General features: G+C 50.5%; 1 protein-coding gene across 2 annotated transcripts in view; it reads left to right on the forward strand.

The window, feature by feature from the left end:
- MGMT (O-6-methylguanine-DNA methyltransferase) overlaps positions 1-21,499 on the forward strand; it is a 232,729-nt gene extending 211,230 nt beyond the window's left edge. For both annotated transcript variants that reach the window (XM_081266970.1, XM_081266971.1), the window contains 3 exons: positions 11,723-11,862; positions 19,082-20,673; positions 21,242-21,499. In XM_081266970.1, coding sequence (XP_081123096.1) covers positions 11,723-11,862; positions 19,082-19,288 — 347 coding nt within the window. In that variant the 3' untranslated portion in view covers positions 19,289-20,673; positions 21,242-21,499. The remainder of the gene's footprint in view (positions 1-11,722; positions 11,863-19,081; positions 20,674-21,241) is intronic.
- Positions 21,500-22,794: the final 1,295 nt, after the last annotated feature.

A 22,794-nucleotide genomic window follows, 5' to 3' on the forward strand; every position in this document is an offset into this window, starting at 1 on the left:
CACTTAAGTCAAGTCTTCTGCCTGCATGTTAATTAGGTAGATGGCTATCTTGATGTCAAGTTTGAAGTTATTTGCATATTCTGGATATGACTCTTACCTTAGATATTTTATTTCCAAATATTTATTCCCAACACTGAATTTCATAGATGCACTACTTTTCATTGAAGCCCAGTTTTTTTAATGGATCATGTTCATGGTAACATGTCTAAAAACTCTTTGCCTAAATCCAGGTCATAAATATATTCTTATATTTTAAAATGTCTTAGTTTAGTGTTTTACATTTAGGTCTATGGTATAATTAAGTTAGTTTTTAATAAGTCATGAGATTTACATCAGGGTTCAACTGTTTGCCCATGGATATCCAGTTTTTGTGCACCCCTCTTTGAAAATAATATTTTCTCCATTAAAACACTTTTTAACCTTTTTTCAAAACATTTTTTCAGTGGGTCCATTTGAGAAAATATCAGTGGGTCCATTTGAGAAATCTATATTTTATTCTATCAACCTAATAGTATGTATCTGTGAATATTTAATTATTAAAATAGCATACTAAGTCTTTAAACCTATCATTATGATTTCTCCAACTTTTTGTCTTTTTTAAAAAGTATTCTAGATATTTTGCCTTATATATTAATTTTAGAAATAACTAAAATTAATAGTCACTCTTTACAATATAGTTTCCTTATATTTTTAATGGAATGGCAGCTAATAAATAATTTGTGGAGAATTGAAATCTTTTAATATTGAGACTTGAAGTTCATGAACATGGTATGTCTCTTCAATTGTTTTGTTATTCTTTGGTTCTTTTTTGTTACCATTTTGCAATTTTCTACAGATCTCATAAACAACTTGTTAGATTTACATCTAAGTATTTAATTTTAGTTGGAACCATTATTATGTAAGTGTAATTGATTTTGTGAATTTGTATCAAATGACCTTGCTAAACTCACTTATTAGTTCTAAAACTGGGGAAGGGGTGTTTCCTGGATATTTTCCTATAAATAATCATGTTTTCTCTAAATAGGGACAGTTTGATTTCTTCTTTATAAAATGAATGCCTTTTATGTTTTGATGGGGTTGGTGATTTTAGGGAGGTTTGTTTGTTTGCTGCTTTATTGCAAAGGACAGGACTTCCACTAAGACGTTCATTAAGAATGGACGTTCCTGCCAGGTGCTGTGGCACATGCCTATAATCCCAGCAGCTCAGGAGTCTGAGGCAGGAGGATTGAGAGTTCAAAGCCAGCCTCAGCAATTTAGCAAGGACCTAAGCAACTCAGCAAGACCCTGTCTCTAAATAAAATACAAAATAGGGCTGGATATATGGCACAATGGTTGAATGCTCCCGAGTTCAATCCCTACAAGATGCTCCATGTTCATTGTGAATACTCCGAAGAGTAGTTCATACTGACATCTAGCCCATTAACTACATGGATCATTCTTGCCCCTTCTGCTTGCTTACCTGTGACCTCTCACATTGAGAAAATTGGCTTTCTCATCCCTCCATCCATTTAATTAGTTTTTCAATTCCAGGACATATGTACAGCTGTATCATGAGTTCAATCCCTGGTACTCCCTCCCCCCCCCAAAAAAAAAAATAATGGACATTCTTGCCTTATACTCAGTCTTGAGAGGTGGCACTAAGATTTCATAATCAAGTATGCTCTTAGCTATCGGCTTTTTGTAGAGATCTTTATCAGGTTGAGGAAGTGCATTCTATTCCTATTTTGCTGAGAGTTTTTATCATGAATAATGTTGAATTTTGTTGAATTTTTTTTCCTGCTTCAATTGTATGATTATGTATTCTTTATTAGGATTTTAATATGGTATAGAATATCAATTTATTTTTAATGGACTGTTTTTAGAACAGTTTAAGATTTACAGAAAAAAATTGAAGTTAGTAGAGAGTTCCCTGATATCCTACACCCATTTTACCTATTTATACAGTATGCCATTTATATTTATTGGGATGATATTTTTTTTTTAAAGAAAGGATTTATGTACCCCGCTCTCTCTTTTTTTTTTTTTAAGATAGAGAGAGAGAGAGAGAGAGAATATTTTTTTTTAATATTTATTTTTAGTTTTCGGCAGACACAACATCTCTGGTTGTATGTGGTGCTGAGGATCGAACCCGGGCCGCACACATGCCAGGCGAGCGCGCTACCGCTTGAGCCACATCTCCAGCCCCTTGGGATGATATTTATAATTGGCATCTTACATTAATATGATAATTTGTTATAATAAGTGAGCCAAAGTCAGTACCTTATTATTAACTAAAGTCTATACTTTTCTCAGATTTTGTTAGTTTCTTAAACTCTTTTTCTAATCTATATTCCATCTAGGATACTACAAAATATTTAGTCATTAGGTGGCCTTAGGTGCTTCTTGGCTGTGACAAGTTTTCAAGGTTTCCTTGTTTTAAATGACTAAAGAGTTTTTAGGGGTATGGACCAATATTTTGTAGAATGTCCCTCTTCTGGGTTTATCTGTTATTCCCATCGCTAGGTTGTAGTTACTGGTTTTAGGTCAGAGGACTAGAGGTAAAGTGCCCTTTCCATCAGATCACGTTCACACAACTCACCACTGTTGATGTTGACCTTGATCATGTGGCCGCGCAGTGTGTGTGAGGTTTCTTCACCGTGAAGTCATGCCCACTCCTCTCTCCGGTGCTCTTTCACAGGAAGTCACGCCGCTCTTCTCCTCCCTCGTTTATTTACTCAGTCATTTTTATATCAGTCTGTTCCTTCAACACCACATTTTGCTGCTTGGATTGTTTCAACTTTGGCCATCGGGAGTTCTTTCAGTTTACTCCTCTGACATACACCCCTTGTTGTGGCTGTTTGGTTTTAGGTTTGTTCATTTTCACTTTGGTGTTAGAAGCCAAGGTCTGGGCATGAGGTGTACTCGTTGCTGATGGGACGTTGTTGCTTCCAAGTCTTCTCAGCTGACAGACCACAGAGTGGGTGTGTGCATTAGCCCATGTGCTGTGTGCATCATGAAAACTTCATAGGCTACCACCTGTGTTGGTAAGGAACCGAAGAGTAGTTCATGCTGACATCTAGCCCATTAACTACAAGGATCATTCTTGCCCCTTCTGCTTGCTTATCTGTGACCTCTCACATTGAGAAAATTGGCTTTCTCATCCCTCCATCCAATGAATCAGCTTTTCAATTCCAGGTCGTACATATAGCTATCATGATTTTTAACACACATGTTCATGGAAAACAACTTCATCAGCTGCAGTAAGTGCTTATGTCCACTGTCTCTTCCTTTAGTTGTTTCCAGATTTACACACACTCTGTGTAACACACACCCTGCTCACCACAGTGAAGATGTTTAATGTTTAAAATGCAGTTAGATTCTTGTGACGTAGTCTCAGTCCTGCCCAGGGTCCCCCGTCTGCTACATGCCGTATCACAGTTTAACTGCGCGTGTTAACTAGGCTCACTCTATGCATGGTCAATTTCTATGGTTTGGGCAAAGGTGTGATGTCATCTTTCCATCCTTGCAGTATCATACAGAATATTTTGACCCCCCTAAATGCTCCCCTGTGCTCTGCCTTTCCCATCCTCTCCACCCCACACACACTTCCTGTGCTCTTGGCAATGACTGATCTTGCTCTTTGCGGGTCGGTCTCTTCAGACTGTCGCACAGTTGGGCTTATGCACTGTGCACCCTTTAAAAATGGCTCCTTCCACTTAATAGTACACATTTAACCTTCCCCATGTCTTTTGTAGCCTGATGACTCATTTTAATAATATTTCATTACATGGACCTATCGTTCGATTGTTTGCCTGTTCACCTATTGAATGGAAACTTGGTTGCTTAAAATTTTGGCAAACAAATAAAGCTTCTGTAAACATCCATGGGCAAGGTTTTTTTGAGGACATGAGGTTTCAAACCAGTTGAGCAAATACTTGCGGGTGTGATTTCTGCATCATGCACTAAGACTCTGTTCAGCACCGCCATTTCTTATTCCTGGCAGCATCCCTGATGTCCCACATCCTTGCTCGCAGGTGGTAGGTCAGTGTTGGGATCTAAGTTGATCTTACAGGGAGGTGTGTAGTCACACACCATTGTTCTAATGTGCAACCACAACGTATTTCCCTATGCTTACTTGTCATTTGTATTTCTCCTTTGGTGAAGTATGTCTGGACTTACTTTTTTTTTTTTTTTTGGTACTGGGGCTTGAACTCAGGGGCACTCAACCACTGAGTCACACCCCAGCCCTATTTTGTATTTTATTTAGAGACAGGGTCTCACTGAGTTGCTCAGCTCCTCACCTTTGCTGAGGCTGCCTTTGAACTCGCGATCCTCCTGCCTCAGCCTCTCGAGCTGCTGGGATTCCAGGTGTGCACCACTGCACCCAGCCCTGGACTTACCATTTTTAAGTTGAATTATTTGATTTCATGTTGGATTTTTAAGATTTCTTTGCAAAACACGTATCTGACAGTAAACTTGTGTCCTAAACACGCAAATATCTTCTCTCGGACTGTGGCTTTTCTTTGTGGAGTCCTCACGTGTTCTGTAATGTAGGAGTGTTTCATTTTAATGTTTTCTTTCATGGTGTTTCCAAAGACTCTTCTCCAGATCCATGGCCACTTTCATCTCCTGCTCCGTTGCCTTCCCAAAGTGTCTCGATGTGGCCTTTTAGGGTCAGGTCTGTGGCCTCTTCTGAAGCTCTATGTAAAAGGTAGCTTGTGCGTCTGGATTCTCTGGGACCAGCTGTTGAGAAGAAGACCAGCCCGCCCTTCGTCAGTGTCGTATGGTTGGCCCTTCCACCCGTGCGTCTGTGCCCCCCCTGGGCTACCTGCCGTCATTGCCGTAGCTTTCTATGCCATTCAGATCTCACATCAGCCTTGCTTTCCGTGACCGCCCTGCGTAACTGTGGTGCCTTGTTCTGGTCGCATGTTGCTTGATTAATTCTCCAGCACTTTAAGGGTTTCATGTCCGAGTTCACAAGAGATCTGGTGCAGGCCATCGTGTCCTCTTTTCTGCCTCCTCTTCCTGGTTTTGATGATGGGTCGTGCTAGTCTCACAAAGGAAGGGCCTTGGAAAATCTTTTCTCTAACTCTTGTAGAATTTACTGGTGAAATGATCTGAGTCCTAAAATGTTTTTTTCAGGGTGTTTTAAACTACAGACTCGACTTCCTTCCTTGCCGTGTGGTTGCTCAGACTGGCTGCGTTTCGGTCTGGACATTCCCTCTGGGTTCCTCATCTCTTCATTCCCACCACTTCCCCAGGAGAACTTCCAGACTGGGCGGGGGTCCTCTGGCGGGTGCTTGCTCTGCTCCCAGGACTTTCCCTGTCCACCAGTTGGTCTGTAGTGACCTGCGTGAGATGGTCATGTCTTCTCTCCATCAAACTGTGCATCTTGAGGATGGGACTGGGTTACCTGCGTGGCCCAGCTGTGAATGGATCTAACTAGGCAAAGAGCAACACCAGGGCAGATGGCCCCATCCTGACAGCACAGGATCGGACACAAGTTGGATTTCTGTACATGAAGTCATTCAGAGGAATACCAGATCACCTCTTAGATACCGTGGGGTTCAACTGTCGCTTCTGTCTGTCTGTATCTGTCAAGCACACCAGTCTTGCTAGGGATTCATTGATTCATTGGGTTTTTTTACCCTTTATTATTTCCTTCTTTAAGATTATTTTGCAGTTCATTTTGGGTTTGTTTGGTTGGTTGGTTGTTTTACTAATTTGAAAGCTTTTCTTTTTCTAATTTCTCAAATTGGGAACTCAGATTATTAATTTGAGATCTTTCTTTTCCAATATAAACATTTAATACTATAAATTTCCCTCTAAGTATTGCTTTAGCTCTGTCCCATAGATTTAATTTTTTCATGAAGCTTAATACTTTTTCATTTTCATTCTGTCCAGGGGTTTTGAAATTTCCCTCAAGCTTTCTCTTTGCCCTGTAAGTGGCCTACTCACCGTCCAGAGGTCTGCAGGCTTTCCTGTCGTCTTTCTCGCGTCATTTCCGGTCTCACTGCATCAGGATCCTCGGACACAGCTCCTCCTGTCTGCTCTGGGTGGCTGAGGTTGGCTTTGTGACTCGGGCTCCTGGCCTGTGCCACGTCTTGGTCTGAGGTTCCAGGTACACTTGAAAGCACGTGTCCAGCTGTAGGAGCAGGACGGTCCACGACCCACACGTCGTTGCCCTTCGGTCAGTGGCCTTTCTCGGTTTATCCCTGCCGTTTTCTGTCTGCTGGTCCGCTGGCTCCTGGGAGAGAAGTGTCCAGCATCCAGGCCTGGCTGCGGATTTGTCTCATGCTCCGGTTTTCCTTGGAAAGGAGCATAATGCTTCTGAGTGGCCCGCCAGCCTGTGGACTTCCTCTGCCCCCAAGTCCCCTGCATCTTGGTGCCGTTTGCTGGGGCATTGTCCCCTCTGTCCCCTTGGCCTATCTGGGGCTGGTATTTAGAGTGGATTGCTTCTGGACAGCAGACGAAAGAAGCTAAAGGACCAGAAGCTAACGTGTGTCCTCTTCTGGTCTCTTCGTGGCCTGTTCTTTGGCACTTAACCCGGTGATTCACGTGTTTGGATCTGGGTCTGTTTTGCTCCCTGTCTTGTTTCTCTGCCCTCTCTTCCTCCTTTTTGACTGTTGTACCTTGTTTTAGTATTTCATTTTTCTGTTTTTTGTAGACTTTTTCTCATAGTTTCCCCATGGATTGCTCTGGGGGAGGCAGTATTGTGTTCAGTCCACCCTAAACCCTTGCTCTGGCCAGGTTGTGTGTTTCACCCACCCAGCGTGGCCCGGTGCCTCGCCCACTGTGACAGCACCGTCTGCAGGGCCTCCTGTGCGCTCGAGCCCTGGCTGGGACCGTTTTACTTGCGCTGCATGTTTTGAAGAACTTGAAAAGCATGGCGGCTGCGTGCTCTCTACCCACGCGGCTCTTCATTCTGCCTCTTTGAAGTTCCAGGCTGCCCTCTGGCGCCATTTCCTTTCTTTCGAAAGAACTGCTTTTAGCCCTTCTGAAGATCAGGGCTACTGACAGCAAATTACCTCTGCTTTTCTGTTGTATCTGAGTGTCTCCGTGTCAGCTTCCTTCCTCGAGGATCTCTTGAGTTGCATGTAGAATTCTGAGTTGCCGGTTCTTGTCTCTCAAGACACTGGAAGTGCCGTCTGCCGCCTCCAGCTGGGGTTCTGACTGCCACGCGGATGGCTGCCCCCACCTGGGATGAGCTCCTTCTCCCAGTGGCCTTGAAGATCTCCCTCTGGGTCCTCAGCTTTCCGCCTTTGATCATCATGTGTCTGAAGTGGACTTCTTGCCCTGCTGGCGGTTTGTAGTGCTTCTTGAATCTGTAGTTGATGTCTTCTGCCAAACTGGGGACATCCAGCTTGCTTGCTTTTTTCCTACACCACACTCTATCTTCTCCTGCTGGAAATCCAGTCACATGGACACTAGGTCTTTTAACTCTGTCCCACGTATCCCCAAGACTCTTCTTGGTCTTTTAAGTACATGTTCTGTCTCTCCAGCTTGGGTGGTTTCTCTGGGCTTGGCTGCAGCCATTTATCTGTTCTCTTTTCTTTGTGGAGTCCTCACGTGTTTTGTGAGAACTGATCCCATGAAGAGTGGTTTATAATGTGGATTATTTATTTTTCAGCACTAAACTTTCTACTTCATGGTCCTTTGCTTCTGTTTCTTTGCTGAGGCTTTGGGTCTTCATTTGTTTCAAGAGTGTTTTCTCTTCTTGCAGCATTTCTATAACACATCCTTTAATGTGTTTGTCAACGATTTTAACTTCTGTGTCAACGATTTCAACTTCTGTGTCAGCTCAGCCTTGGCACGTGACAATTTATCTTTTCCCCAGCAAGTTGGGATTTTTCAAATTGTTTGCACACTTAGGAATTTTGTATTAACACCTGATCATCTCGAATAAGATTCTGGATCTTGCATAAATCCTGTAAGTAATGTTGGTACTTGGATTTTAGGAGATAATCAGCCTGGTTAGAGTTAGTCCATAGGTCCCACCTGGCCTTCTGTGGATTGTGATTTCCGTGTCCATCTCATTTATGGTCCCTTTCTAATCTGTCCACTTGTGTACCATTCAACGCCCAGTTTGAACTTGGTAGTGCCTAACCCTATACCAGTTCTCAGAGTTTGGTTTACGGTCAGAACCACCTGTGCACAGCTCAGCATGTGGACAACTCACCTGGACACAGGAAAGTATAAACAACCTTTTGGTTGAAAGACTCCTCTTTCTTCCAATCTCCCTCATAGCTTCCAGTTCTCAGGGCTTCCTTTTCAGTCCCCTGACACAAAAGTGTGGCTTAATGAACCCAGCTCTGCTACATACTTTCAGTGACTGAGCCCAGATCAGGGTGGAGCAGCAGAGAGGAAAAAGCAAAGGGTTTTGCCACCTCCCAGGGCCACACTTTCGTATCAGAAAGGACGTCTCCTTCTCAGAGGTTTAGGCTCTTGGGCACCAGATTCCACTACACCACCATAGGATTGCTGGGGAGGGCTGAGGCACAGTTGTTCAGAGGTGACAGCGTGGGGCAGGTCCCCTTCTCTAGACTCTGCTGATCTCTGTGCTCAGGTTCCAGGAAGGGACGGGAGCAGTGTGCCGCCTCATCTCACCTGGACCAGAGCCTCCATCGCTCTGCTCCACTTCATTTCCAGAGGCTTATTCTGGCTGCTCTTGATGGCCAGGTGTCATCAGGCCGAATAGCCAGGACTCGTGCCTGCTCCAAAGGAGTCCTGATCCCAGCTGGCTGAGACTGCGTGGGGAATTCTGCAGCAACTGGGTGCTAGTCTCTGTGGCCAGCCAAGTGCGTGGACACAGCCCAGCTACTGGGATGATTCCTGAGCAGGGCCTGCATTGGCACGTGGCGTGTGCCCCTTAGCTGTCTCCTTCACTGCAGCCTGGCCAGGGAAGAGCATCAGGGACAGGGCAGCTGACAGAGGGCCCCTCTGCGGCACCTGTTTGATGAGGTGGCTCTTGCCATGATGCCACCACAGGGGAGGACAAATGCCCAGGACAAAGAAAGGACTCACCAGAGATCAGCAGAGCAGAGCCAGGCTAGGCTGATCCCTGACTGCTTCCTCCTCCTGCATGCCTGGCACATCGTGCCATCGGCCCTATCAGAGTCACTCTGGCTGGCGGCCCACCCGCAGGCCACCGTGAACTCCCAGACATGTGGAAAACCAGCCACCGTGCACTGTTCCCCTAAACCTGGGGTTAAAGAACGGCCTCCCGCCTCCCAGCTGGTGAGGCACAGTCCAGGTGGATTTGGTTAGAGTGTGTGTCTAAATAGCCACCCAAGCCAAATGAGAGGAGAGGGAGCTCTGAGACCCAACTCGGCCTGCAGCAGAGGCCGCCTAGACCCAGCCACATCAACACGGCCTGGTTCCTGGAGCCTGGAACAGGCTGGAGAAGCGGGTGGCGAGCAAAGGAAAGGAACACCAGAAGGTGGCATGCAGAGACCGCCTCTCACTGCACTGGGGCCCACTCCCCGGAGAGCCATACTGGAGAAGGATGGTATTTCAGTGGTTGTCCTTTGAGCCACCCAAAATGACTGGGCCACTGAGGACATGGAGTCCTTCAAGACCAAATTCTATATTCCACACTGATGTGTGCTGATTTTTATGAGCAAATTTTCCTACACTGTAGGATGATGTGCCGGGAAGCATCGGCCCCTGCTTGTATGCTGATGCAGTACAGCGTCTGACTGTGCCTAGGCAGGGGCTAGAGGCTTTGCCTTTGAGAGGTGCACAAACTAATTAGCACCCTGGCTCCCTTCAGGGTGAAACAGAATTTTAAGATACATTTGTGATAAGATATGCTCAGTTGTGATGTATTGCATTCTTTGAGCTATGCTGCCTAATAAGTCACACTGTGTGTACCTGTTCAGAGATGGTTATTCCCATGATGAGCCAACAATGAGCTGAGCATGTTGGATACATCTGCTCCTATGTGGATGTACCATGGTTTCCTTATGTGATGCTTTTCCACCTAGAAAGGTGCTATGGAATCTGGCATCCTGTGTCAGGAGAGCTCAATGGCCCCTCTCTTTCTTGGCACGGCTCTGCTCCGGTTGGGTTCCCTACCTCACGCTTTATTTGGACAGGTTTAGGGAAGACCTCCGCCACATCCTTGCCCAGGTCAGAGCACAGAAGACAGTCCACCAACCCTGTGCCTTCCAAGAAGGGCGGGGCGTGGCCCCTAAGTTTTGCTGTGTCCTGCTGCTTTGCCAGGAGGGCCCGCTGGAGATCCCTTTCCCCAAGTGACACCGGGCTGCCTCGGCCTCCCGCCACCTTGCCTCTTCTCCTGTTCCCTTTTCTTTAAGTTAAGCGTAACAACAACAGTAACAATCACCATTAGCAGTGTGACTTCAGACCCCTTCTGAAGGGGCGACGGTAAACAGTCTGTTTGCCCAGGGAAGCCTCCCAGCGCTCGGCACTCCCACAACCCGTGCTAATGAACCCGGAGCTGCTAATGCGGTTTCTTCAGTTAAATTGATTCATGAATTTTGAAGAGAACATTATCTAATGAATTTTCTTTGAATAGAAAGCAATTAAAAGGACAAATCAGTCTGATTAACCCCAAAGTCACCCTCCTGCCACAAATGGTGTACAGTTTGAAATTATATCATACAAAACTAGAGCACATTTGCTATCTTTGTGCCCTCTACTAATCCATGTAAATTAATGGACAACAAAGTTAATTTCTTTGATGACCCTTTTCTAGCATCACCTGGATTATGCTGATGTTTAATTTGCTTAATGTTATAATAAAGACTAAACAGATTTTTTTTCCCAGTGAAGTGATTATCGTTCCCTTCAGTTAAGAAGTGATTTTTATTATTTAACATGCATGTAAGGGTGTGTTTCCTCCAAGAACCACATCGCACTTTGCCAGCCTGGCATGGGAGTCGTGGGGCTCTGTGGAGGCACTCCGGAGTGCTCCTGCCCGAGGAGGCCTCCCCTTGGTGGTCGAGGTTCACACGTGCCTGCCCCCGAGCGCTGCAAGCCCTGGAATGGAGGACGTAGCTCTGTCTGCAGTGCTCCTGAGCCGCCTCCGGTCCCTTCTGGAAAGGCCCTACATAATGACTCAGAATGGGCTCCTCTGCCAGGTTTCTGCCCTAGGCGCTCCAGGCTTGGAAACAGTTCTAAAGCCCAGAGGTGGAGAGCCAGAGGTGGCCGAGGGTTCTGCTGGTTCTTCCAGCAGCAGGTCATCACCCATGCGTCTGATGTCGTGTGAGGAGTCGATTAAAAGGGGGATAGTTGTTTTAATTTTGCAGCCCTATTGGCCAAGGTCGCCACCCAACCTGCTGCCATGGTGCTTGGCGTTGGGAGCAGTGGCTCCAGCCGGCTGACTGCTGGAAGGACGGCTTGCGTGATGTCACACAGAGCCCGTCCCTGGCTGCTCTTTCCTCTGTGTCCCAGCTAGAGTTGGAAATTAACCAGCCATCCAAAAGGTCTGCGGTCGGTGGGCTGGCAGGGACACTGGCGATCCCTAGTTGAACCACGCTCGACACACACGTGCCACCTGCGGGAGGAGCATGGCGCACCATCCTGCATGAGCTCAGAGGGGCCGCGCCCTGCTTTGTGCCAGCCTGGCCAGGATGACGCGCGCAGTGCGGAGGCCAGCTTTTCATTGACTGTAACACCTCTGTTTGTGTCGTTGCATTTTCTGATCCCGGACTGCAGCTATTTATATCAGAGCTGCTGGCACCATTTGTACAAATAACGTCATCTGTATTCTTCCTTTCAGACTCTTTCACCAGACAGGTGTTGTGGAAGCTGCTGAAGGTTGTGAAATTCGGAGAAACGGTTTCTTACCAGCAATTAGCAGCCCTGGCAGGCAACCCCAGAGCAGCCCGCGCCGTGGGAGGAGCCATGAGAAGCAATCCTGTAAGTTCCGGCAGGTGGGCCCACGCACATGTGCAGGGATGAGGTACACCTGGGTGGAGGACAGAGGCACCTGGGGCAGGTCCTTGCGCCCCAGCTACCTGAGTCCCTCGTCATCCCAGCAAACACGAAAGAGGGCAGAACCTGATGGGTGGTGATGGAAGGTCCTGTTCATTTCTTCACTGCACCGCGGGGTGTGTGGTGCTGCTGTGTGGCCAACACTCCAGGTGCAGAACAGCAGCAGACAGAACACAGAAGCCATGCATGTGGCCCTCACCCTCTAGGAGGATGGCTGGGTGTTAGAGCGGCCCCACCTCCCCCGGGGCACACCCTGGGTCCCTGGGCCTCCGGGGTATGAGACCCTATCTCACCAAAGACTGACAGTACACAGGCAGCGGCTCACGGACTGCCCTTCCCTATGGTCACCACTATGAGTCAGTCAGGTTTTGCCAAGCACCAGGTTCTCAGACCAAGAGAAGTCTCCGGTACTGATCTCCTAGGACCAGTGGGCCACTGGTGGGGGTGCTCAGTGCTGAGCCCCCCCCCACTCTCCATCGGGCCTCCACCCCTCCCAGTAGGCAAGATTGGTTCCATGCAGTAGGTGAAGAGGGCCAGGGCTGGAAGGACTGGAACCCAGTGGTGGCCATTAAGGGTCCCCTGTCCACATAGCCTGCAGGAAGAGCCACCCCTCTCCAGAGCCCCTGGAATGTTCCCACCTGTTAGCCCCTTCCAGAGGTCTGCCTCTCCCTGAACGGCAGGGGTCTCCAACATGACAGAAGAAGGCCACCTTCCCGGGGAGAGCACTGTGGTCGTCGCATCGTGGGATGGGAACTTACTCAATCCGAGAGAGCTCACTTTTTAAAACATGGCTGTGCCTCTGCAGTGTTTTCTAACCTGTTTCCGTCCCTGCTCACAGGGGAGGAGCAGGCGTTTTCACACCACGGTGGCTGTTCCTGCCACAGGCTGCAGCAGCCCCAGGGCAGAGCCCTCTGGTCTCTAGGAGATGGCAATTACATGGCCCTTTTGCACAAGACGCATTGGTATTCTTGAAGAGGCAGCTCCTGTGGGTTTGTGGTGGAGCACGTTGTCTCAGTGTATACCCTCATCGGGGGTCATTTTCTGCCATATCGAAATACCCCAAATTGTGTGGTGTGAGATGCACATGAACCACACCACATCCCGCTGCTCCGCTGCTGTCTGGGCTCAGTGGTGACGGTGGGTGGTGCTCAGTGTTCTGTCCTGTACTTGAGGTGCGTGTGCTGTGGGTAGTGGCCATACCACTGGCCCTGCACGGAGGTGCGCATTACAGTGCCTGCGGAATGCTTCCGAATCAGATGTCTGAAGATGGTTTCTCTCAACAAAGCCCACTCTCCATCCTGGCTTTGGAAAGCCACCTCCCTCTTCCAGGTCATGGTTCAATCTTGAAGCCTTGAGCTCTGCGGTGGGAGAGGCAGCTCGGGTGCTGCTGCTCTGTGGCTCCGTTAACACTCCTTGAGAGCGCGGGTGCTCACACTCTTACGCCTCCTTCTGCGTTGCTGCATGTCCCCTGAAGGCAGTGCCTCTCCTCTGCATGCCCCTTGGGTGCAGTGGGTCCTTGACTTCTCCCCCATGGAGGCTTGACTCCTCCTACCAGGCCAGAGAGAAGGTGGCTGTGCGTTCCCCTGGCCTCCCCTGCAGCAGGAAGCAGAACCAACCAGGTGATTTAATATGGGGGGGCAGTGAAAATGGTCATTTTGTACAGTTCCTTCTGCACACCTGAAGGTGGAGGCCGTCCCATAGCACGCGTCAGTGCTCCTTGCTCCCTTGGTGTGCACAACTGGCTTCATCTATGGCCAAGGCATGCTCCCATGACTGACATGCACAGGTTGTCCACACCTCCCACCTGCCTTTTGTGGTGCCAGCAGTCCCTCCTCACACTCTGTGATGGAGATTCTGTGACTGCTTAGTGACCTGCTCCTGGCAATATTCAGAAACATTTATTGTTCTGCAAACCAGCATGGCTTTCCCCTGCTATTAATCTCTATGAACGTCTCTGTTCAGATACAGCCTCAGTCACTGAAATTTATAAAATAGGGTCTCACCGGGCTTTAAACTCTTAATGCCCACAAAGAACACATATGGATGTCCCCATCATGTGCTGAACCAGGAAAGGGGGTGTCAGTGAATCAGAGGGAAGGTTTTCTGGGCACCTGTCTCTCACTCTCTGAATCCTTGACCCTCCTATGTTAGGGGTGGCCTCAATGTTGGGGAGCTCTTCCATGGCCCTCTACAGGCTTCTGCCGGTGCCAGCAGGTACCGTACCTGAGAAGCTTCAGTTTGTACACAGGTGTGCCCAAGATGCTGGAGAAGATAACCTGCAGCTGTGCCAGGTGCAGCAGCTCAGGGCGGTAGGTTCCCTCCTTGCTGCACTGGAAGCCTCCTTAATTGGACTGGGAGGGTCGGAAGGAAGCCCAAGGTTTAAGGGAGAAAATGCCCCTATTAGAGACAGCCAGGCCTGGTGGCCTGTCCTCAGTGGGTGTCTGCTAGCTAAGCTGACATGGCACTGTGTATATCACCGCCCACCAAGTCAAGACAGGCTCACCACAACAGTTGTGCGCTGGAGAATAGAAAGGGGATTCGGAGTGTTACACCAGGAAGCTCTTCCAGCAACCATTCCTTCGGTGGCTCTCCGAAAACAGGACCAGTGCGTGTCACGGCACTGGTCTTTGGCATGGGTTTGCCTCCCCACCACCCCCATCCAGAGTAGGGGATGGGTTTTGTGGTGTGGGAGTCACCTCCATTTTAGAGCTTGAGTTGTCCCAAGCTTTCCAGGCAGGACCTGCCACCTTCGAGGAAGGTTGCACCCCACCCTGCACCAGAGGATGGCCAGTTGCCTATGATGAGAATTGAAGAATCTGCCTTCCCGCCACGACACCCCCTTCCGTTCCATCCTCAGACCGAATTTGCTAAATGCATTTCGGAGGCAATCAATACAAGCTCGAGAGTTTCCCACCTTTTTTAAACAAACACATTCCTGAGGAGAGAGTTTGCTCGCGGATCGCCATGAGCGTTGGTGACCCCTGAGTCCTGTTCTGCCAGCCACCCAGATGGCTGTTGATAAAGATTTAGCATCATGTTCTAAGTGTCAGGGTTGTCAGTGGAGCTGAACCATTTGACCAGAAGAAAAAAACGCACAGGGAGCTATTGATTACAGCTTCTCCGTGTCACTTGTTCACCAGGATTTAGGTATTGATGAGGCTGCGAGTGAAAACAAGCTTTTTCCCTTGTGGGCTCTGCCCAGAAGAACAAAGGCGAAGTTGGAAGAAATACTCAGCCAGTTCCAGAATCAGAGAGATTCCATTATTGATTGAAAGGCCCCTTCATGTTATTTTTGTTGGAGACAAATCTATGGGTTTGGAAGTTTTATAGCATTTGAGAAAGGGTCTGCGTAAGTGATGGATTCGTGTATTGGATGAATTAGATTTCACAGCATGAAGATTTCAATGCAGCTGTGATATTATGAGCTTCTTGCTTATTGATAAAAATTACATATTATGCAGCACAGGCTTTAAAGAAGAGAGCGGAGAGGGTGCAGATCCTTTGAAAATGCCCTCAGGGTCCCAATAAATTTTAGTGGGTTTCATTGTTGTAATAGTCGGAAACCTGCCACCAAAACTGATGAGAAGCAGTGTCCCTGTTTCAAGTGGTAACGTTTGGTAGGTCACCTGCTCCCTATCCGTCCATACTTGAGACAGAGACTGGCCCTAGCTGTCACATAATTGCTCTGTGCCATCCGTCCCAGTGTCTGTATTGATACACTGAAGAGGGAGGGGGTGGCTCATCTTACTCGATTCCATAATCTCATAGCTCATCAAGAGAGAGAGAAAAAAAATCAAAGCTCAGTTGTGAAGTCTGCTGTTAGGAAAGCGCTTGGAATTGTGCCTGAATGTTTATAAACTAGATGGAGTTACACACCTACCTCTTTTTCAGTCAAAACTAAGAACTGGGTATTATCTAATACTGTCCTCGAACTAATTTTTAAAGTGACTGCTATGTTTGGTGAAAGCCATCAGAGTAAGTATCTGTTCTCAGTGTTTTCTGCTGCTCCTTCCAAGAAGGTTGGGGTTAGCTGCTGCATGCCGCATGCTAACCCACAATTTGTCGTCAAACCAGGCCAAGTTCTATGAGGTGGGAGAAGCCAGGCCCCATCATCTGCCAGCCCAGGCCACCAGCCCACGAGGTCCCACCACCACTCAGAGAAGAGGCAGTGCATGCGTGGAGCCCTCAGGGCAGGTCTGAGTGGCTTCAGCCACATTTTGTCTCTTAGCAGCCGTGTGAGCTCGGGTGAGAGATTTTGTGTGGCCTGGGTTTGATACCTGGCTTGGGTGTACTCAGAGAGCTCTTCACCTGGTCTGCAGGATGGGCCGGGCTGTCGGGGGTGGATGTTGAGAGCCCGGGCCAGGTCAAGATGGTGCCTGGCATTTTGCCAGAAGGGGCGGCTCCTGCTGCCTCGGGTGCTCGCTACTTTTGAGTTCTCACGGAGTTTCCGTTGAGTTCCCGTGGAGTTCTCACAGAGTTCCCATAGAGTTCGAGTGGGTTGGGGAATGAAGTTCGTTCCTGCTTGAATCTACAAGTGGCTCGTGACTTCCCAGTTATTTTGTGCCCAACCAGACAGCAGCAGGTGGACCTGCTTCCAGGGACCTCATTAAGCACAGTGTCCAAGATGGGTCTGGGACCTATGTCATGGGCCCTGAGGGGCACACTTGGCAAGTGGGATGACAACAGGATGGCCTGCTCCGAGGGCCTCTGGCAGAGGGTTCCAGGTGCAAAGCTCAGAGCTCTGGGCGGGTGTGCCCAGCAGCTTCCCCTTGCGACACAGCTCCCCACTTTGTCCAGTGCACTCACCACAGAGGGTGGGGAGAGGCAAGGGCTGCAGAGCTCTGAGCACGGGTGAGCGAGGAGGACAGAAGGCAGGAGTCAGGTTGGTCCCAGTGGCAGCCTGGGAGCCCTTGCCTGTGGGGACCTACTGCAATGGCTGTTTCCTGTCACAGCAGGGCACTCAGAACTAGGGAGCCTTGGGGATGTCCAAGATAGCCCCACTCCAACCCAGACACCTGCTGTGCACCTTCCTGTGTCAGGATGGCTCAGAGCCTTCCAGAATGAGCACTAAGCCCTGCCCCACCTCTGGAGAGGCTGCCTGTCCCTGTAGCTGCACTCTTGGAAGTTTGTTCTTCATGGAGCAACATCACCACATGCCTGGGGCCTTTGGTGGCCGAGGACCCAAGCTCTTCTCCCCAGTCACAGTGAGCTGCACACGACTGAGACTGTTCCCTCAGGATTCCCGGCAGACCTTTCCTTACAGGAATGGGGCTGTGCTGAGCCCCTGCCACATAGCCATCCTGAGGAATTGGTCCTCGGCAGCTCTTCTCAGAACAGCTTGCTGGGATCCTTAAGCTAAAATGGCCTTTGAGCCCCCAGTGTTCTGGGAAGTCAGCACACGTGTACCCCCAGACTGGGGACAGTTACACAATTGTAGATGTGGCTATCCACAGTATGCTGAGTGTGAACTGTTTTACTACCAACCAGACAGAGGTAGGTGACCAGAGTGGATTTCAGGGGACTATAAATTATATCCCTGACTTTTCTACCTATACTCTGAGCCAAATGAGGAATTGATGGGGGATTCCAAGATATATTAACTTTACTAGGATTAGAACAAGATTGGAGAATGGCATGGCCAAAGCATCTTCCAGTAACTGTCGCCAGAATCAGACCCCCATCTCCAGTCCAAGTGGCTGGGCTCAGGCCTCCCCAGAGGCATGGACAGACCCTCTCTCTGAAGGCATCAGAGCACCCTCACCAGGGTGCTGAGCTGGGCATTCCCATCCCTCCCTCCCTTGTGAGTGAGAGTGGCTGAGGCCAGAGTTTCCCGGCCCCCACTGACTGTGGACTGCTTCTTGTCCACACAGCCCAGCCACCAGCACAAGGACCAAGGCAGACTGCCCCTGAGGGCCACTGCTGGAGAAGGCACGTAGCCCTCTGCAGAGAATAGGGCCTCTCTCTTCCTGGTGGGCTGGGCTGCAAAGAGGGAAGTCTCAGACAGGATCATAGCCCGTGTGGCTGCAGGAGTGGTGAACACAGCCACTTGGCCGCGAGCCTGGCCTGGAATCCTGCACTCATGAGCTCTTGGCATCGGGAACCTTGGATCTGGAATGTCAGCCACAGATCTGCATGGTGCTGACCCCAGGCCAGGAAAATACTGGGCTGGGTCCTGTCTCCAAGGGGAGCCATCTGAGACAAGTAGGGCACTCTGGGATTTTCCTGCCTGCCCTACCTCTGGGACCCGTGTGGTGTCATCTCACACTGCTGGTGATCTTGGGCACGTGGCTCAGAGCACACAGACCCAAGCCTGTGAGCAGACGCACACACTTGCACTATATCAGCATCGCTGCCTTGGTCGCCTGCAGAGATGTCTGAGTGTCATGACTTATTCTCCCTGGCAGGTGGCCTGCCTTTGATGGCACTATGCTGGTGTGAGATGAGAGTGTAAGGACTCAATTTTCCTCTCAGGCTAAAGAGCTAAGCAGCCCTGTCTCCCCAAACTATCTTTGTGAGAGGCCGCAGCACTAGGTCTAGGCACCTTGCTGAGACTGAGAGACCAGCAGGCCATGCCCTGCTGCCTATGGACTGGCACTAGAATGGCAACTGGCCCCTCTCAGGCTCCTCTGGGTGCCCAGAGGGCAAAGGAGGGTAACATGTCCCAGCACATGGACATGTGTGGACCTTGGCCAGCTCTGCCTAAAAAGAGCCACATTGGATATTTTAGCCTGGCAAAGCAGTCACAGATGACATGGGACCAAAGGGTGGCTGTGTGCCAATAAAATTTTATTTACTAAACCAGGAGTGGGTGGCATCACCATCCTGGACTGAACATGGCCTGTCAAGACCATACTCCCTGAAACTTCCTGTTAGAGCTCACAAATGTCACGAGGTTCCATCTCCCCAGATCTTGGAAGTGGAATTTTAACTGCTAAAACTTTCCCCCGGTGATGTTTTCTCCTCCTGAGTCTGGGGCTGTGAGGAAGCAGCCCCACGTCATGTACTGCTCACTGCACCCAGAGATGCGCGGCTTGACTGGGGTACAGGGCAGGGGTGCAGCCAGCAGCCAGCCAAATCTTGCTTGGTGGGTGCTGGGCCCTTCGTGGTTGCAGCCAGATCGATGGTGGTGCCTTCTGTTTTCCAGGTCCCCATCCTCGTCCCATGTCACAGAGTGGTCTGCAGCGGTGGAGCCCTGGGCAACTACACAGGAGGACGATCCGTGAAGGAGTGGCTGCTGGCCCACGAGGCTGCCCAGGCAGGGAAGCCAGATTGCGGGGTGTCGAGTCAAGGCAGGACCTGGCTCGAGGCAGCTGGTGGCACCACTGGCTCCCAGGGTGCTGACCGAAACTGAGTGTGTGTATTTGAAGTGAACATTTGAGTGACACATAAATGTAATGGTGCACCCAAAGCAGGATGCGTGTGGCACCACTGTATTAAAAGAGTGGATGTGTCCCCGGGGACGTGGCGCGTCTGCCCTTTCTGGTTTCCACACTTCACAGCAGAATGAGTTCAGACGGCCGGCTAGCCTGTGTGTGGTAGGGTCTCCTGTCTAACGCAGGCGTTGTTCCATTTTTAATGCCCGTTAAAATGGGAACAGGAGAGTGGGGAAGGCCTGGCAAGCCTGAGAGGCCCTGCCCAGGAAGGCAGAAGCATCTGGCACCCACAGGCAACAGCTGGCTGCCCCAGGACCCCACTCAGGCTGTCCCAGGCTGTCCACCCTGAATGGTGGGCTCCACCCAGCAGTCTCCCCTGTCCTTCCTGGGCATTTGCCCCACTGAGGTGATGCCCGTGTGTTTCCTAGCACTCACATGAGTCTCCCTGAAGGAGAGGCCAGGCCAGAGAGGCTGGTACTCTGTAGAGGCTTTCTAACTTGCCTTCCCGACTGGGGAAGGTGCGGGGCAGGTCTGCACACCTTCTGCACCATAGAAAATAACCTCGCTCCAAAGCAGATGGGAAGCACCGCTCCTGGGACGGGTTTTGGCTGGGCCGACACCTTCCTGGGAGAGCAGGCTTTCCCCCAGCCAGATCCCAGGCGCTCTTCCTTTCTCTGGGCAGCATGTCGGTAGGGAACAGGCTTCTGTAGGCCCCAGAGCCGAGCCTGGAAGTCCAAGTTAACACAGTGGTGGTCAGCTCACACCCACAGCAGCAGTGGTGACTGTTCCCAGGCCTCCCGTTGGCTCCATGTGACATCTGATCATGTCATTCTTTTAGCTTTAAAACCAAGTATGCCGGTGGCTCAGGGTGTGGAGCAAGGAAGATGCAGCCGGCCATCCAGGGGACACTGTGTTTATCACAGGCTCTGTGACAGTGTGGACCCAGCAGGAAAGCTCGAGTGGTTTTCATGTGTCACCCGAGAAGGACACACAGCCCCCTGATGTGCACAGTGTGGCGATGTTTGGCATTACATGTTACCTAACCACCAAGGAAGACAAACTCTGGCCCTTTCTCCCCAATCCACCGTTTATTTTATCTTTGTCTTATATTCGCCAAATGGACTCTGGATGTGTTTCCTCAAACACAGTGAAGTGGCATGACCAGAACCGTCATCCCGAGCTTGGTTGTCCTTGTCGCCCTGGAGTGAGGCAAGCCACCATCTGAGGATGGGTCTGAGACACCTGGTTTCTCGGGACAGAGCCCTGGCAGCACCCTGAGCTGCACACCCAGGAGCACGTCCTGTCTGGCCTCAAGTGTGTTCTGGCTCCTTCTCTGACCTGGTGTCACTGTGAAGGCAAAGGGGTCTGTGTCTGTATTATGAGTCTGGGAAGACATGTGGGGGAGGGCCAGGTGCCCTCTGCATGGGGCTCCGAAGCTCAGTTGTGCTTTGCACCTGGCTCCCATTGCCCTAGAGTCACCAGGAATTGCTGCCTTTGTCCTCTGCCTGAGTAGAGAAGGGTCCTGGCTCCCAAATGCAGCTCCAGGTCCATGGCCTCAGTGCATCCTGTGTGCCTGCATTCCAACAGAGGGCGCTGTGGCTGCAGAGTGCTGTGGGAGACCCCAGCCTTGCTGCTGTCTGTGAGCTTAAACAGGCTGGCCCAAGATGGCCCTGAAGGAGTCCTCCTGGCCTGGGAGCCCCCGAGTGCCCTACACACCTCCCATGTAACCTCCAGATTTCCATGAGGGGCCAGGTTCTGAGAGGAGCTGGGGGCGGTGTGACCAGCAAGGGCCGAGCCCCCAGCATGTCAGCACCACCAAGGGGACCTGGCGGCTTCAGGCAACCTGGACCTGCAGACAGGCCTGTTTGGGCCACGCCTGCTTGGGCCACGCCCTGGAGCAGTGCAGAAGCCACGTCTGTTCTGTCTCCTAGGGTCTCCTCGGCACTGTCATATCAGGCTCCACAGATGCCCTGAGGTGGCCGTTGACAGAGCAGCGGGACTCGCACCGTGTGGCCATGTACTGCTGCAAGGACAGGCTGTGCAGAGGCCGACATGAAACGCTGGCACGGGTTGCCTAGAGCCGCTTGGCTCAAGGTTACAGTGCAGCTTGTGCAAATAAAGAGGAAAAGGAAAGGCACAAAGAAATACAAAAATATTTTCCAAATAAAAAGAAATGTCGAAACAAGAAAGCTGTGTTCTTTGGCCTCCGCCCCAGGTCCCCTCACCTGCCAGGCCTCCCCGGCCAGCACTGTGGGGCTTTGAAAGCTGACACGGAGATCATGGCGTGGCTGGCTGTGCTGCCTCACGCGCCCCTGGGGGCCGGGTGCAAGACTGGGCACGCCTTGCTCCTGGGGCCACGTTTGCAAGTGTGAGAGCTTTTATCCCGTCTCCCGTCAGGGACACAAATGTCACACAGGCATCACCCACTTCACCACGTCCTGAGGAATGTCATGAAGTGGCAGCGTAAGTCTGACTTCCTCACACCCGAAGACGGCAAACTAATTGTGCAAGGAAATCTGAAGGATTCTTGCCAGAGGGATTGTGACGGGGGCTGTGATTTTGCAGTTCTAGAAGTGAGGGGTGGGCAGCAGGCGTTGGGGGGAAGTGGCAGGCTGGCCCTGTCGGTAACTGAACGGTACTTTTAACTCCCAACGCTCCTTGCCTGGCAGAGACGGCTTCCTGAACAACCCTGGCAGCTCAGCTGTGTGCCGGAGATCCAGATCATGTAGGAGACTCTCGGTCTTCCAGGACACACCTCTCTCCTTGCTGCTGCTCACTCCTGCCTGGTCACCCTGAATCCTGTGGCTCCAGGGGCCTAAAGAGTGTCCAGTGTGGGTATGTCCACTTGAAGACATCTGGCTGTGTTTCCTCGATGGTCTGTGAGCACCCGCGCCATCCCAGAGCTCACCTCCTGTGAAAGTGCAGACCAAGATCAAAGCCCACGCTGTTGGGAGTCCCCGGTGGCCGGTGAGAGGCGGGAACCCTGGGAGGTGTGGGCAATCTGGGCAGGCTGCCTGGGGAGGTCCTTGCAACGAGGTAAACTTCTGCAAGCTCCGTGGTGACCCGAGATCTGGTCTGCAAGGACCCGACAGCGCTGTCGGCCCCGCCTGCCTTCCTGCCTCCCGTCTTACCCACCTTGTCTGTCGTAACTGTGCCCATGGTGGCAGTGCCAGCCGGGACCTCACCTCCATCGGGACGTGCAGGAAGTCACAGCTGAATCAATGTGAAAATTATCCACTTCCCCCCGGAGCTTCCTGAGATCCCGCTGCTGTTGGGGTTTCAGACAGCATGGGGGAGGACTCCGGAGTGACAGACAAATTGGCTTAATGTGGGACTCCAGGGGGCGGTTTTCCTCTGGGCTCCCCTAGAAGTCCAGTCGGGAACTGAGCCCTTCGGTCTCTGCTTCCGGGCCTCCGCCTGTCTTGTTTGCATCCTTTCTGGCTGCTCTGAGGCAGTGGGGTTGCAGGGGGTGGCTGGGGCCCTC

This window comes from Spermophilus citellus (assembly GCF_964194105.1).
Source record: "Spermophilus citellus genome assembly, chromosome: 15".
Classification (NCBI taxonomy): Eukaryota; Metazoa; Chordata; class Mammalia; order Rodentia; family Sciuridae; genus Spermophilus; species Spermophilus citellus.